The 17,865-nt window shown below is 31.8% G+C and overlaps 1 protein-coding gene across 11 annotated transcripts in view; it reads right to left on the reverse strand.

Moving 5' to 3' along the window:
• Skap2 (src kinase associated phosphoprotein 2) overlaps positions 1–17,865 on the reverse strand; it is a 204,091-nt gene that overhangs the window by 178,777 nt on the left and 7,449 nt on the right. For 10 of the 11 annotated variants that reach the window (XR_011707832.1, XR_011707834.1, XR_011707827.1 and 7 more), the window contains exons 2-4: positions 15,538–15,643; positions 14,918–14,943; positions 6,676–6,783 (exon numbers count right to left, since the gene is read on the reverse strand). Coding sequence is in view for 4 of the 11 variants with exons in the window: in XM_071613873.1 (XP_071469974.1) it covers positions 6,676–6,783; positions 14,918–14,943; positions 15,538–15,643 (240 nt within the window). In the remaining 7 variants the exon portion in view is untranslated. The remainder of the gene's footprint in view (positions 1–6,675; positions 6,784–14,917; positions 14,944–15,537; positions 15,644–17,865) is intronic. The other variant, XM_071613872.1, reaches the window with a different exon arrangement.

A 17,865-nucleotide genomic window follows, 5' to 3' on the forward strand; every position in this document is an offset into this window, starting at 1 on the left:
CAGAGTTTGAGAGGCAAGAATCTCCAGAAAAAAGTTCCAAAATGGGACAACAACCCACAGATAGCAGCCTTGGAAAAGGGGCTCTGTACAGCTTAAGAAGCCACAGTGCAAGGGTTTCAAGACAAAAACAAGTAGAGGTAGGTAGACACAGAGAGTATTTTTTACCTACTTCAAGATGTCGCCCAGCACAATGCCTGGTCACAAATGCTCATTGGGTACCCCTTGCATGCAATTGCATGGTTGGGCTCACCTTTTTTGCAGCTGCAAGGGTCAGTATGACAAATGCCTCTAGAACACAGCTCCTCAAACTTTAACAAATACCTAGGGGTCTTATGGGTGCGGACAGACATTTAGTACTTCTAATAACTCCTAGGTGATGCTGATTCTGTAGGAATGCAGACAGTAGGCTGAATAAGAAGGGGATAAGAAAAGCACTTCCCTCTCCCCACAACGTCTACTACTCTAACCCAGGCTTCTGTCATCACCCCCTAAACAAAAGCAACAGTATGGGGGTGGGGTGGGGTAATGGTTTTGAGATCAGCACCTAATTCCTGGACTCAGACAGATATGAATTCAAATCCCAGTTCTACCACTTGGTAGCTGTCTGACTGTGGGCAAATCACATAATCTCTTCTCCATCCCTAGGTTCCCTCAATTGTCAGGTAATAATATCAACCTCAGAGAGGTTGTCAAGATTAAAAATAAATAATATAGCAAAGCATTTATCTTGCTGACTCCCCTAGATGGTCTTTTTGCCTTAAGTCAAACTATATTTAACTGCCAAGGTGATATTCACAAATTTTCACTCACCATATCTGTAGATTGCTTCACGGATCTCTTAGTGACTACCAAATCAAAGGAAAACCTTCAAATGAACTTGGCATTAGTAACGTAAGCCACACACTTACCTTCAAGATCCCCTACTCCTTGCTATTCAACCACACCTCCACTTAATACCCATGAAACCTATTTTCTCCAAGCAAATCACTTCACTGCTACCATTAAATTTACAATTCTGAAATGTGTACATAAGCATTTAATGCTGTAGGGAACTTCCAAACACTTCATTACACAAGCCAGAAAATAAAAATCCAGAAAGGTGAAGTGACTTATCTTGACCACACAAATTATCATCAGTGATTTTTAAAACCTGGTTTCTAGAATTCTATTTCAAATTTTCTTTTCAGGATCTTTTACCGCTCTTTCCAGAAAACTTCAAACACCACAGGAAACTTAAATAAAAATTCCCCTCTACAATTTCCCCTAAAATCATTCAGAATTTAGGTATAAAGTTTAAGCTATGGTTTATTCACAACATATGACTGATTCAATCAACAAATTAGAGAGTAAGATCAATGAAACCAATTATTTGCCTTAGTACAGATCAAATCATAGGACATCACAACACAAAATGTTTATTATTTTTGGAATCGACCTTACTGTAGATTACTAGACTGCTAGTTACCTTATTTTAGGTGATTATCTTTTCTTTCCTTCTCAATTACATATTCTTTAAGATAACTTTATCTTACTCATCTTTGAATCCCTCGACCCCTATCCAGACATCCTGCATCCTTCTTCATGTATGATAAAAATAACTGTAAATAAATAATAAGATGCATTGTTTTGCAAAATGTTGACCTTTGTAATCTTTCTTATGTAATCTACTTTGCTATAGTCTTATTTGCCCACTTGTTTTATCTTCCCATTTAGTACATAAAAATATAGAAAGATGATTCTCAATGGCTATGTATCTTTAATTTACTCCTTTGTGACATTGTACCACAAAGATATTCCACATCTTTGTGCGTTATATCCTTAATATATATTTTTAGGGTTAAAAACATGTTCTCTACTTTTTTCCTTTCCCCAAACTATAATACCCTCCCTCCTGCCAAAATACTTGAAACTATGCTATACACATTAATAAGAAGGAATAACTAAAATAATCATTGTTCTTAAACTGCTAACACATACACAAGCTAGCAATTTAGTATACTGAAATAGCTATTAAAGTTAAAAAACACAAGCATAATATTAATATGTTAATACACAAAATATGTTAAAGTTGGGAATTAAATTCTTAGTGGGCCAGGGGTACAGTTCAATGGTAGAGTGCTTGCCTGGCATGTATGAGGTCCTGGGTTTGATCCCCAGCACCACAAAAAAAAATAGTAAATATTTAAATAAGTAATAAGAATAAGATACAAAAATATAATTTTAATTATTAAAAACCACATGATACCATGGTAGAAAATTACTTACCCCGAATGATTAATATAAAGCTTCAATCTTTTTTTTAACTTTTCCTAATTATAAACATTGTTTTGTTTTCTACTGAGACCCAGAGCAAAATAAAACATCTACTACTTTTTACATCTTGACTTTTATAAGAACTGATTAGTGCTGCTCCTAATTTTACACACACACACACACACAAAAAGACAGAAAGAAAGAAAGAAAAGAAAACTCCCTCAAAAGTTTGGTACATTAAATTCCTGCATGTACAGGCATCCTAGAAACAATCCTTTTTAAAGAAATCTTCTAGGATACGTGATTTACATGTTTTATAAATCCAAATTTTTATACACTGGGTTTTCTTAAAATAAGTTAAACCAAAAAGGAAAAGATATTAGTACTATTATAAATTATGATCAAAATATCTTAATCTTTTCTTAATCCCAAGCTTTAAAAAAAACAGTTCCATCCTTAAACAAACATTGTTTCATATAAACCTACACCTTTACCAATGCCCAGAGCTTTATTTCATTTGGAAATTTTCAGTTAGAAAGATACCACGACAATAAATGATTCTTCTATATCTTCAGTTTCATTTTAGCCTTCCTACATTCACACCCTAGAGGTTCCAGATTCTTATCCACAAAGTGATTATGGTCTAGGACTGAATCAGATTTGTAACAAATGTCCACTGGGATCCTTCGACCTATCATTGACAAGCAGAGCCAATATATGTCTTCTAGCTCACTGAATCCTTTCACCTACCTCAGGGACTCTCCACAATACTATATGGTTAGAAGCTTTCTTTCACAAATGACAAAAATAAATGAAAAATGATTTCAGAACAGAAAAATGAAAACTTAAGTCATTATATAGTGTCTAAAGGCTACCTTGCATCTACCACTTGATGCCCAAATGTTGTAACATGTACAATATATTCTTCTTTCAAGGTTTCAAGTCTCATTATCTCTAAAAATATTAACACTCCAATATATCTCCAAACAATGAACATGAAACTTCCACAGTATCTACAATAGCCTAGAAACCATTATGATTCATTTTTTAATATTCCAGAAAAGAATAAAGCTAATAAAACAAAACTTTTAATAAGTATGCTTTTTTAAAATATTATCATATCAAAATGAAGCTCTGATAGAAGTCATATAATCATTTAGAAATAAAATGTAAAGTCTTGCTCTTTTTCCTAAAAGGTAATTTAAGCATGGTAGTCTCTTTTTTTATTTTTGCAATTGTTCTTAGAATGCATTTCTCTTAAAAAAAAAAAAAAATTGTCTCCAAAGAGAAAGAAGAAAAAAATTACAAAGTGCAATATTTTTATGTTACAAGCCACACAAAAATCTGTCACTACTTATGTTACAATTCTAGTCATCAATAAGGTACTTTTTTTCGATGTACCACTCAAAAATCAATTATATCAACTCTTTTGTATAGAGAAGCAGCACACCTTTCAGGCAACTAGTATTAATGAGTGGACATGACTATAGAATCTCCATCTGTTTCTCTGACAAAGCTGTGGCTACTCTTAGTCTCTCATTGAAATTCCATTAATCTGATGTACCAAGGTCCAATGCGAAAATCAAAACTCCATCTAACCCTTTATCAGCTCACAATAACCTACAAGTGAACTCTGCCTGTTAGCATGCAGCAAGTTATGATTTTGCTATCAATCAGGCAGCTGGCCAATAAAAAAAAAAAAGAAAGAAAGAAAAAAAGGGCAGACTGGAAACAGCGTGTCTGGCAGTGTTTGGAGATTTTGTTTTTGTTTTCTGTTTCATTTCTATTCATTTTCTATAGGGTGTCTGGACCTTGTGAGATTATGCATTATTCTCCTTGGCTGTGATTTAATTGCTACCAGCAATCAAGTCGAAGCATCACTGAAGTGTGCTTGAATTTCATTAGAAGATATAACTTATGCTACTTTCCTACAGTACCTAATAAACCATAAAGAAACCAAAACACATATGGCTTGAGGGAATAACTGGAAAATTAGGTGGCCATTTGGGAACTGAGTGAACTTTTGAACCAGAGGAACAGAGAAAAAGAAATATTAAAGGGAAAGACAGACTTAGAATGCACATAGAGATGTGCAGGTTTGACCTTTTCAGTACCTTGAAAATTACATTAGCATTATGAAAAATACATATCATGTTTAGAGTTTATAATCCATCAAAGTTCAGATACTTTGTTAGTGCCTACCATAAGGTAAAAGTCAAAAGGACAAAACAACAATCTGATTTGACAAAAGGCCTTTTGGTGACCTGTGCTAAATTTGTTATACTTAATGTTAAATACATTGTCTTTTTTATAATTAATACATTATTAGGCTGAGGTCATATAATAAAGGAAAATTTATTCAGCAAAGGGAAGAGAACATAGACAAAATCTAAATTGCAAGGAGAAAAACTGAGATGATGAGATGTTTTAAGAGTAAAAATTAAAAGTACAAGTTGAAAATTAACCTATAACAACATTCTTGGAAGAAAATGTGAAACCATTAAAAATCTTATTATTTACATACAAAAATAAATAATACTAAAAGTTAAATTTCCAACTTGCTTAAGAATTTCTTAAACAATAATATGAACTAGAATTTAACAAAAAAGCTGGTGTTACACAGAAATATGTCATCAACAATATTCAAATTTTGATAATCTTTTAACAGCAAATATTTTTATATTAACATATTTCCTGAATATATGTTTATGAAAACATGATAAATTGTTTATTCTTAAGAAAGAAAGCATGATAATCATATAAAGACAACATAATTTAATAACAAATCACTCTGTGTGTAAAACTCACTACAAGATATCCATCTTTTGTAGATATTTAATTGCTGGGTCTTTATTTACTTGCAATTTTTAAAGAATGCAAATAATGCTCCTGTGTACATAAAAATAGTTATGCTATTTTGAGAAACTCTAAGCATATTTATTCTATGAGAACATTCTGTGTGCATGTGTGTGTTTATCCCTTGAGGTATAAATACTCTGTCTCTACATGTGTATATATACAAATACATACTCATTCATGTCTATGAGCATTTTACAGAGAAAAAAAACAAATAATTGTAGTGCATCTAAAAAACAGTACAACATAGATGATAATTCACTGTTTGGCCAGAAAATATTATTTCATCAATTAGAAAACATTTTCTAACAGAACCGCTTTAGAAGATAAGGGTAGAAAAGATAATGCTCTGTTTTAGAGATAAGTATGAATGAAGAAAAGTGTGCATCTTTGTAAAAGATAAAAATAAAATATAAGAGAAAAATTCCCTTACTTTAAAAATAGAAATTAAATGTAAAATTCAACATAAAATGGATATGATTATTATTGCTACACATTGTACAAAGTTCTGTATATAAAAAAAGATTGTTTTGTTCTGAATCAGTGGTTAGAATGTTTATCACTTATGCATGTACTTGACTTATCCCTGTTCTGCAATAGACATAATTTTATACCTCATAAAAGCAATTTATGTTTCCAAAGGGAATAATCTGGATAACATAAAATGTGGAGTGCTCTGTTGCAGGAAGCATATTTTCATTCAGCAATTGTATTTAGAGATGGAACTGCACAGTTTGATCATCATATAGTGGCAGAAGACATTATTCATTTCTATGTCTATGTGAAACTTTGAGTGCCACAAATTAATATGCATGGCTAATTTATCAATACACATTCTTAATTTATAACTATATATCACCCTTATAAGGTTTCTATCATGCAGTTGCACTCAATTGGCTATATCAGAGAAAGCACATGCTGTACTAAAACAAGTTCCATAACTTTGGCAACATTCAATAATGTTTTAGAAATTACTAAGAGATAAACAATCAACTTTATTACTAGTTCAATTAATACAAAATGTTATAATATTACTGCATAATATAAGGCATTTTAAATGACAATCAGAAAAATGAAAATGTGTATTAAAAGAAGCATCTGATAAAAACTGTCTCAATGTGAAAAGGCAACGTAAGAATAATTAATTTAATATTTCATGAACTCATTTTCTATAAAGTTTTTAGAAAAAATAGATCAAAACCTTTTTCATTATTTATAAAATAAATAATACAACAAGCCATTAACAAGCATAATAAAATTAAGCAAGAATCTGATAACATTAAACTAACCAACAAACTGTTACTAATAATATTCACATGGTGATCCAAACACTCTCCTAAAATTCTATTAAAGAAAATTTCCTAGAAAAAGAAGCAACTACAGTTTTAGGGAAACCTCAACTAGGACCACTAGAGAGAGCTCTTCCGTTCCTTAAAAGGTTCTGGTAAAGGTGAGTTCATGGAAGACTCAGCCTTCAGCTTTGTGATAAGACCACTACCTCCACAAAAAGCACTGCTTTGTGTCAAAATGTCAAAAAGTAAATTCTTATGGAAAAATGTCACATACCATCAGAGGGGGCTTCGTCATCTTTGTCATATCGTTCTGAGGCTAGGGAAATAGAGTCTGGAGGCCCACCAAAAGGGTCATCATATTCTTCCCCCTCTTCTGCATCACCTGTAAAAGAATCAGAGAAATGACTTCTATGATTTAGTCATCTGAAATAATGTAGTCTTGTCAGAAAAGGCAAGTTTTACTATTAAGCTCAGTCAATGTTATGGGAAAACAAACAAAACTTTTTGAATGAGGTAAAAACAGATTCTATTTTAGTTTGTATTCATTGTTATGTAAATGTGGCAAGAGTTTTTTTCAAAATCAATAGACGTGACACAAAATAAGGACTGTATTCACAGTCCCTAAATTATGATGGTCTCTATAAGGAATTCAAAAAGTAGAAGCAAGATAAAACAGATTGTGTACCTAAAACAAACAATCAAAATAACAATACCCCCAAAAGATGGAAAGTACAACAAAGAAAATAATTCAAGTAATTCCATTTACCTACTCAGTAATTTTGAAAAATGATGATGAGAAATTGGTAATGTGAAGCCATATGAACACTTTTTATTTGCGTTAAAATCACAGGATAACACTAGGGTCAATTAAAAATAGTTGTGTTTTTGAGAGTAGGAATCCTTAATGGGAAAACTGATTTAAAACTCACATAATCCTTTCAAAATTCAAACAAGATGATTTATAAACACTTTCAGTTTTCATTCAGTGGTATATTGTCTTTTTCAAAAATATTCTGGCCAGTTTTATACTTGATTTCTAAATCCTAGGTTGGTTTGTTTGGGGTTTGTCTGCCTGTTTGTTTTACTCAATCCCCCATGGTAAGATCTGTGGTTTGGGCTTTTTCCATATACTTAGTTGAAATAATTTTTTAATAAAACACTGAATCAGCAACTTGCTAGCCCAGTAATATACAAGCACTCTTTTTTTTTAATAGATTCAACATTAAAGAAAAACATATGCTTAATACTATTATCAAGCATCTAACTATTAACAATTCAAATTACCTGTTACAGATTCAAGAGAAAACCAGCCACCACAGGCGTGACTCAAAAAATAGTGAAAATCCCGGCAGGAAGCCTAAGGTTCTACACTATTAAATTTGAGCCACAGTTTCTGGGCAGATCCAGATTAAAGCTACTTGTCTCTCCAAAAGGATGTCTGTATGCCCTGATACCTATTTGTTGGGTGGGTGTCTCCCTACTTTCCAGCAGAGAAAAATTTTGATAGAGCAAAGAACCTCTTTCAAGACATGAAGACAACAAGAGCAGAATACAGGGATGGCTTTCTCGTCATTCTTAGGATTTCACCTCTAAGTATAAAAAATATGATGATGTTTCTTCCCTGATTGAAATTCCAAGGAATACACATAAATACTTCTCATTCTTCAGATTTTAACTTATCTTTCTTTTGACATGTTCCAAGTACTTTTCAGAACACAGTGATCCCTTGTAATATTTCTTTTATGAAAGCAAGAGTGCTCAGATTTCAAATATAAGGTAAGAAAGAACTTGAGAAAGTGCCACCCAAAATATTTTGAACAAGTTATGATAGTACTTGGGATATGCAGTAGCAGGGGGTCACAAAATTCTCAGGTTACTTTTAGCTGCTAGGATATCCTTATATTCTTAAGAAAGAACTTGTATGATATGTATTTTCTGAGGATGTTTTGTATCACACACACTAAAACAATAAAACTTGCTGAAATTTTTAAAAATGCAGGTATCAGGATACTTCAAATACATCATCGAACTTACCACTTAGCATACTATGTTGTTATGACTACAAAGGAAACAACAAAACCAAAGAATATATGAAAAGTATTTTTAAAAAATTCATATTCTCAGGTTTAAATCTCTTAAACTTTATGTGGAAATGAGTGGATAATTTAAAATCTTTGAAAATCAGAAGTAGTTTATTGTCCTTTGATAATATCCATTGTAAGTTTTTATGTGTACACATGTGTAAAGTGTACTATACACACATACACACAGATGAACATACTATCTACATTTGATATACACATTCTCTATTACACATATAACAAAATTGTTATTCAGCTATAAACTCAATATTTAATAAAAGAATATACTACACAAATTGGTCACTGACATGTTGAAGACTTCTGTGATTTTTGTTTTTTTAACCTTTCGATTATAAAATTGTCTCCAATTACTCATTCTAAGAAATGCAGTTAATTGAAAGTATTATTTTTCTAAAAAAAAAAATCAGTGTGACATTTATCTAAGACAAAATAAATTAACTACTGCTATTGGCCTGATCTCTTCCCTCCCCATCCCCACCCCCAACTTCCTTTGAATTCACTCAGAAAGTAAAGTATCTCCGTAGCATTGGTACAGAGAAGTCCCTTTTTAAACAACTGCATTAAGAGAAACATATTATCACTTTTCATCATGACCTTCTTCATCTTACTGTTGGCTCAGTGACGGATGCCCCATCCCTTTTCCCCCCTCCCTTAATCTTGTTTTTCAACCCAATAAAGTAAGAATTGCTCTCTTATAAGGAGCTTTAACTGAACACAGGGGTCGCTGTTGAGTAGTACAAAGCATTTTTCCTCCCCAGGGGCTAAGTATCTGAAGCCTTACCTGCAAAGACTTCTATAAATTAAAGGGAAAATGTTCAACTTGTGTTTATGTAATAAAAAAACTGAACTCCAAATCAACAACAGGCATCAGGTAAAAGTATCCAATACAATTTACAGACATAATTGAAAGCATTACAGACTAATCAGACATCGAAAAGAAAAGCGTGCTCAAATGAAATGTCTACAGAATCATTAGTTGGCAGCCATTCTATTACAATCGCACATAATGTCAGTGGTGCCTTGAGCCTGTGCCAATGACAACAGCATAAATTTTGCATCTCATTTCTGTGGTCATAAAATTAATGATCAGTTTAAAAATACTTCTTTGTAAAAGTTATTGCGCAAAGAAAAGACATGAATGTGTCCCTGTTATGTACTCACAAGGATAATTATGGGGTTGTTGCTCATTAATACTGTTTCTTGTTTCCCTAGAAAAGCATTTGATTTATCCCACAACTTTCAAAAGTTTAATTAACGATACAAAGTTAACAGCCTAAAAGACAATAATCCAAGGCTTCCCTTCCTTTAATTTCAGTGGCAGTTTAAATATCATAACAGAATCGACATTTAATCATACCACAGCAGCATATTTATCTGATATCTATTTTTAAATTCATAATAGTTGGGTTCAAATCACTATGGCTCATCATCAATTAACATTTCCCTAAAGGACCGGAGAGGCAGCCCAACAGTGACTCAACTCTGCTTCCACTGATCTCTACCACCACTGACGGTGAGTCACCCCAATTTACTGCTTGTTTTCAAATACAGTGCTATTTTAAACATAATCAGATAAACATTAAATAGCTAAAAACATTAAATCCCTAAAATTTAGTATACATTTTATATACACACACCAAAATATTACACTGTACCCTACAGCCATATATAATTGTTAAAGTTCATTTAAAATAAAAAATAATAAATTAATAAAACAATTTAGGTGGTAACTATTCCTTCATACAGAGCATGAAAGACAAAGTTGGAGGGGGGATTAGTCTATATGAAAACAAATTAGCTTCTAATTCTCTACTTGGTTTACTTGTCTGATCTAATTTTAGAATTAAGCATTTAACTTGCAATTTCCTAAGGGAAGTTAAATTCTTTAAAGGATATTATAGGTTACTGAAAAATAAGAAGATCCTCCTCATAATTCTTCCACAATAGAAAAGCTAATTCATAGCATGCAAATAGTAAACACAATTTCTTACACCAAACTGAGGCAGAGCTTTAAAATAAGCACACCATTTCTCAAGCACTGCCTCAGAAATAGACTCCTACCACTACAGGTCCCAGAATCTCAAACATGCTGACTACGTTTGTACAAGGGCAAGGGTGGGGGTGTATGGTGGAAGAAAAAAGCCGTAAGTTTTCTGCTCAAATTTCATTGTGGAGCTAGCTTTCAACAGAAAATGTACTATGTTAGGAAGAGTAAAGGAAAGCAAATTAAACATCATCCAAACTTCTGACTTTTCTGCTACTCTTAAGGATTCCATTAGAACAAACTAAAATAGTTCCCTTCTTACCTAACAGTACTGCTATTTTTAGCAAGTTATTAAGCCAATTGATAAACTTAAGAAATAGTACAAATGATAAGGTCAAAGGAAATTGCTTTCTAAGTAAATCTATGCATATTTAACAATATCAATGAAGTCTTAGGGGCATAATCTATTAAATAAATTTTTGCAATTAAGAGGGACAAGAGCTTTTAAAGTAGAAAATGGAATTATTTTAGCTATTGCACAATAAATTCACATTTTTAAAAATGTAGATACTAGAGCTACAGTATGGAACAGTAGTAGATTCTTTTCCTAGCATATATGAGGTCCTAGGTTCAATCACCAGAACTAAAAAAAAAAAAAAAAAAAAAACTTTGGCATTAATATTTTACAAATTTGAAACCATTCTCTTGAAGTAATTATCATTTAATATGCCTGCCCTTCTTTTAAAAATTAATGATAATTTCCTAAAAATTATTTGAAAACTGAACTTATGAGTCAAGATTAACTTAAATCTTCTTGACAAATTAAGTTGAATTAGTAAACATGCATTAATATATTATTTACTGAACACTACTATGTGACATGAACAGGTATTTTCACATTGTCTTGTTTCTATAAATCAGTCTATAAGGAAAGTAATCACATCCAAATCATCACTTGAGTAAAATGAGACTAATAAAAGGTCAAGCTACAACTACAGTGTAAGTAAACATTTTTTATCATGTATCTAATATATACTAGAAAATTCTAGTTAAATTTCAGTCAATAAATAGTCTTTACTCAAATAATAATCTATTCTCATTACAAAAATAATTATTTCGAGTCACACTTAAGAGACCTATGATCTTGTTATGTGACAAAATAATTAAAAAATAATCACATAGCATAATTCCAGTACATGGAAGATAATATATTCTTTAGAGAGTTGGGCTATATTGCAACTAGGAAACTAGGGTTAAATGGTTATTCTGTCTTACACAATACTTTGAGGTAAGAAGGCACTCTCTAGATAAAATGAGCAATATTTCAAATGAATAACAGGGACTAGGTCAAGCAAAATGTGTTTTAGCCAACTGGATTCAAATTATTTTTAAATGCAAGTACAATTAAAGAATTCAGAAAATCAACTGAAAAGTATTCTAATGTCCAATTTGTCAGATCTCTTTATGGGGAAATCTAGACTAGAGCATATAAGGAGACAAAAGGAGAACTTTCATAAATTAAAGAAATGAAAAGGGAAATTTTTAAAAATAGTTTTCTATGGAAATAAATATAAATAGCAATTTAAAAATTAGCTTAGTGGAGCTTTATTATCTAGGAGCCACTGTAATAAAACAAGTTTCTAACAATACAAACTATTCTCACACACAAAAAAAACTAGAAATGAAAAACAACCTTCTAATATTTATGCAGTTTACTATATCATATTAATTCAATTAATTTAAGAATTGAACTACTTCAAACTAGACATTCTGTATTATTTAATCTCAGAATGGGAAATTGTAGCTGGAGCGTAAGGAGGAATTAGGATGGGAAGGAAGGTCAACAGATAGATATCTGTACATTAGAGAGATTAAAAACTTTTTGAAATGAATAAATCTGAATTATTTATTTTATTTAAGATATTTGCTTCTTTTTTCTCCCAATAATGGTATTAAAATGGTATTTAACTATCATTTTAAAAATCAAGAATATGAAACAGAGGAAAACAACTTTAGTTTAATTCATTGTTACCCTATTTTGTTATGAGAGAAAGAAACAGGAAACCAGCCAAAAGGAATTCTTTGCAGTTCTCCCTGGATGAAGATAATCTGAAACCCATAGGGGAAAATGTAAGAGGGGAACAGCATCACCAAAACATACTTAGGATTGAATATTCTCAACGTAGGTATCTTATAATAAATTCCTACTGTTAAAAAGAAAAGTGTCTTGAATAATTTCTTGGCAATTATTAAGTCTGCACCCTTTACTATTCCTATAAACTATAAAATAGTCTTTGTAGAATCAAGTTGAATATATTTGTAGGGTAAAATGGCATAAAATTACTCAGCTTCTCATATTCCTCCAAGGTATACCTCCAATTTAGCCACAAGCTTACTTTTGAGCAGACACTGCTGGTGATTAGTTAACTCAATATAGCAGTATTGAACTACAAATTAGTTATTTGTAGAAAATGATTATGGCAATCTCTGAATTCCACATTATTTGAACTCTTATTCTCAACTCATTTATCAATTTCTATCAAATAGTAATATAAACTTCCATTTTCTTTGGAGACAAATAATGCATCTCCGTAATGTAATTTTAATATCCACACACCTGAACAAGTTCTAAAACAGAATTCCAAAGGGAAAGTTCCTACACTATTACTGAACCATATGCAATTATAGAATGACTTCATATTATCATGCTTTCTTAGCTTAAATTTTTTTAATATACAAATAATTAAGCCACAATGAAGAGTTCAATAAATAATCACCAGAACAAAATATGCCTTTTAAGAAGAGAGGCAGAACCAAATATTTAATATTCCTCCATAATAGTACACTGTATAAAAGCTATCGTAATTAAAATGCATAAATTCATTTCTATATTTGACAAAGCAAAAAATACAACAGGATTAAGTCCATAGTTTAGAATTCATTGTGAAACACACCAAAAAAATTGGGTATTGGGGGACAGAAAGAGTTTCCTGCTCTACTCTTTAATAGTGTTTTGTTTTTTTGTAAAATCTCAATACAAGGGGGAAAAAACTTCTTATTCCCTTAAATCATACAGATCTTGACGATTTAATGTGAAAAGAAACTGTGACTTCCTTTTAATTGATTTTAGGTGTATCTGGTAGGTTTGTCTGGTAGTACTTGGTTTATTAGAACTGTCAATATCCTCTCACTTATCAGTCGGCACAAATATTAATTATTCTGTGGGTCCTGCTAACTCCAGTTAGAAGACATTACACTGTTTATTCCCCAAACCCAGAACCTAGCTCAGTCCTGGTCAAGTGACCTCATACTGTGACCCTCATGCCAGCATCCACAAGCTGGAGGTCATGACCTATGAATTAGCATCAGGGAAATAAGGGCCATACTGAGTTCCCCTTACAGAACTGAAAACATGAAGTAGTAGGAACTTCCTATGGCTTTCCTGATCTAGCCTTCAGCATGTTAAACAGCTGCCTCTCAAATCTAAAGGAAGACAGTCAGTCGACCAGCACTTTCACATATTTCAAAAACAGAAAACTGAATCCCCATCTCTACAAATCTCTAAGAAACAACAGATTCATTCAAATCAAAAGAACAAGGGAAAAAAACTAGCTTTTGAGAAAGATTTTACTCACATTATCAAACAAAAATTTACAGTTTTTATTTTTGAGGTTTTTTTCCCCATAAATGGTAGGTTTATTTATTTATAAAGTCACATCCTAAAAATATTTTAAGTAATAGTTTTTAACAACATTTGTTAACAATATGCTCCCAGCTGGTAGAAGGCCTCTGTCTAGCTGACAAAAGAGATTTTGAGAAACCTTCAAGTATCAGGCCCTGTGATCCCCAAATCTCATGGTCTCAGAAATGGAACAAAGATGCCCTTGGAGTTTTTGCCCCTCCTGTAGCACCTGCTCAACACTAAGACTTCATTTATCCAGATCAGAGCACCTCACTTGGGACCCCAGGCCTTCAGGCATGCAGCCACCTGCATGTTTTTAAAGTACCCTTCAAAAACATGACCTGTGAACACCCAGCCACAGGCCCTTCTGCTCCTGCCATTCTATAAAATAACCTCTGCAATATTAGATAGCATCAAGTTCATATCTCACCGCTGCTCACTGAATTCTTCCATGTGTAACTACAAGTATATACCTGTCCTAACAAATCTCTGCCACAGTGAACTCGAAGAAACATGAAACCTAAGAATGTTAAATGCATAAGATTTCTCCATTTGAGGAATGCAATGGATTCTGGATATGCTTTTTAATTTTTTTCTCAGCAGGGGGAGCTAGCACTCTCATCTTGAAAAGTCTAAATATATAACATGGAAATTTAAATTTTGATTTCAACTATCAAATTTCAGGATGTTAGACTATTCTATTGAAAATCTCCACAGAGGAAAAAAAATGTTCAAGTTTGAAATTTACCTTTGTCTTGAAATTCGTGAAGATAGCTGCAAAATGAAGAACATTATATTTTAAAATGAGGTTGGCAAATCAGAGCAAGGTCTAATCAGTGGCACATTCAAATCTAAAATCTATGTTATATATATAGAGGGGAAAATTATTTCCTGTGCTGAAATGGCAATTCCAAAATGCTTAGGAATATATAGTGAAATTATTTTTAAAGATCTGAGTACAGTAATAAAATGAGGATACATCTTTAATACCTATAACATATGTTTATTCATTTGATGTAGTAACGAAAGAATTCTCTTTTCAGTGTCTAAGGTATTTTCCATATTTATATTAAAATCATTAATTTACCCATGTCTTATCATTTAAACCAAATATACCCTCAGATAATCAAAATAAACAGTTAATTTTTGCTAGAATGCTTACAAAAATACACAGTCAAGCACCTCCCAAGAAAGGGGTATATAAAAAGCATATTTGTGGAATATATTTTTGTCTTTTAAAAAATACTTAACACCAATAAATAAACATTAAAATTTCACTCCATGATAATCAATTCCTTATTAAAATCAATTTCTAATTACAAAATTGTTTCTAAGCAAGAAATCAGTAATTAAAGGCAGGTGACTTACGTATACTTTACATCTTTTATCTTCTTAATAAGGGATTCTCTCTTTTCCTTTGCTTTCTTGGATAAATTTTCCCCTCTCAATGTGTCTGCTACAAATGTTTCAACATCTAAATCATGAAATATAAGAAACAGGATACAAATTATGGCAAAGAATCATTTTTTGTGAAAACAAATACAACAATGGTTGTTTTTACATATAAGCATTAATATCTGTACAATTCCGTATAGCTATTTATCAATCCAGAGTATAACCGTTGAAGTGTGTTTCACATACTAAGTTGGACAAATCTGCTCACCACTTAGCTAATAAAATTTGTATGCTGTACTTACGCTTAGCAAAGCAAATGCTATTTGAATGTTTGGCACCATTAAACCATGAAGAAGCACATGAGTTTTAATAAACTATGGTGCCCATAAAACAAATTCTCATACAAAAGCAGGCACCAAGCTTTTATGCATGTGTTACTATCATTTTATCGTATTCTTTGAGTTCCTATATGAACAAGACATTCACAATAGTATATCAATATAAGCTAATGTCTCTGGCAAGGGTCTGTTTTTCTCAGATCCTTTCTATAATCCACTTTCAGGAATACATAACATTTAATGCTTTGAAAGAAAAAATAAATTCCTTTTTTCTAGACAAGATTCCCAAATCACACCCTGTTCCTTACTACTGGCCCCACCCACTCTAGCCACTCAAATAAAAAAGAAAACCAGCTGAGTAGTTCTGTGAGCTCCTGCTTCCTGCCATGGTATTTCCACCTGCATATTTCTTACATAAAGGAAGAAGCAGAAAAATAGATTCTTCTGCTATTTAAAAATATAGTATCCAAGAAATAAGATTTCTATGACCTTATGTAACATTGCCTCATAAGCATCTTTTAAAAAATATTAGTAAACTCCTCAATTATTTTCTTGTCTGGTTCTCTCATGTAAAATTTCAAGAAGTCGTTGCTCAACTGATTTTTATGATAGTTCCAATCTCATTGTTTATGAAATACCATACACCTTAGATTAATTTACTTTCAGAGTTTCAAAGTTCATGTTAAAATATCTAATATAGAAGATACCATTAAATTTTTTAAATAGGCATGGCTATAATTCATCCATATTTCATACTGAAGAGATATATGTTTTACTTCCTTTTATTTAACTACATTGTATCCAAACTCACACTGATAAAAAGATGGCATCAAAACGTAGTATTGTATATAAGTAATGCAAAGTAGTATAATAAAGAATCCCTCAACTACACTTATAAGTAACTATTTAAAACTAATATATAGGATATAATGTTTGTAATCAATTTTAAATCTTGATCACAGCAATATTTTGATCCAATAAGGAAAAATGATTAAATTATGATACATTCATTACAAATGTGTAGAGGTATTTTTTCATTAAGTCAAAATGAAAAGTGAACGAATTAAAATTTGATCTTGCAATAATTTTTAAAAACAGCTTATGGTTTGAAGTCCATTAACAACTAATATGTTAAAACTAAGTATAAAATGAAATGGAAGCAAAATGTCCCAGCTTCTCTTTCCTGGAGTTGCCCATATTTTGAAGAGAGGACATATATTATCCCAAACCAGTGCAAATTAGACCCAGACTTCTCAACTGAGTTCAAAACAATGAAATTTATGAGAAACTTGCACCCAGAGGAGCAAGCAACCTTTGGACATTCAGACATTAGCTGAAATGGAAAAGATCATTGGCTTCCCTGAGATCCATACAGTAATATTTCTTCTTTAAAAAAAAAAAAAAAGTGGAATAAGGAAAGAAGTAGCATCCCTACTGCTGATGGTTCCTTCCAAGTGGACTCAATACTTGAGAGAATCACTGGCACAATGACTAGTGAATAGTCTGCTTAATGTTATTTTCACTCAATGTTTGTCTTTAATTCCCTCTTCCACGAGTATTTAATTGCCTATTTTACATTTTCATTATACAATCCAAGTTTAAACAAACAGGCTCTATTTTCTATCTCCGGAAGCAATAACACAACGAATTGCAGCTCAAGAGTTATTTCTTTAAAAGGTCATTTCAGTTCTATAAAAACTCAGAAAACTAAAAAAAAGGCTGTAATACTCTACGTAGTACTTTCTTAAAACCTCCAAAAAATATTTTTTAGGTACTACCCATGCTTCTACTTGAAAATATTTGTTGAGAGTGTGAGATTGCAGGAAAAAATAAGTATTTTTTTAGGGGAGGGGATTCAGAGATTGGGTAAGGAAAAAGATCTATACTTTTATAGTAGTCTTTTAAATACATTTATCCTCAAGCTTTTCCCAGAAAAGGATTTAAGGCAACTGAAAGGATTTAA

This window comes from Marmota flaviventris, chromosome 1, assembly GCF_047511675.1.
Source record: "Marmota flaviventris isolate mMarFla1 chromosome 1, mMarFla1.hap1, whole genome shotgun sequence".
NCBI classification, from domain to species: domain Eukaryota; kingdom Metazoa; phylum Chordata; class Mammalia; order Rodentia; family Sciuridae; genus Marmota; species Marmota flaviventris.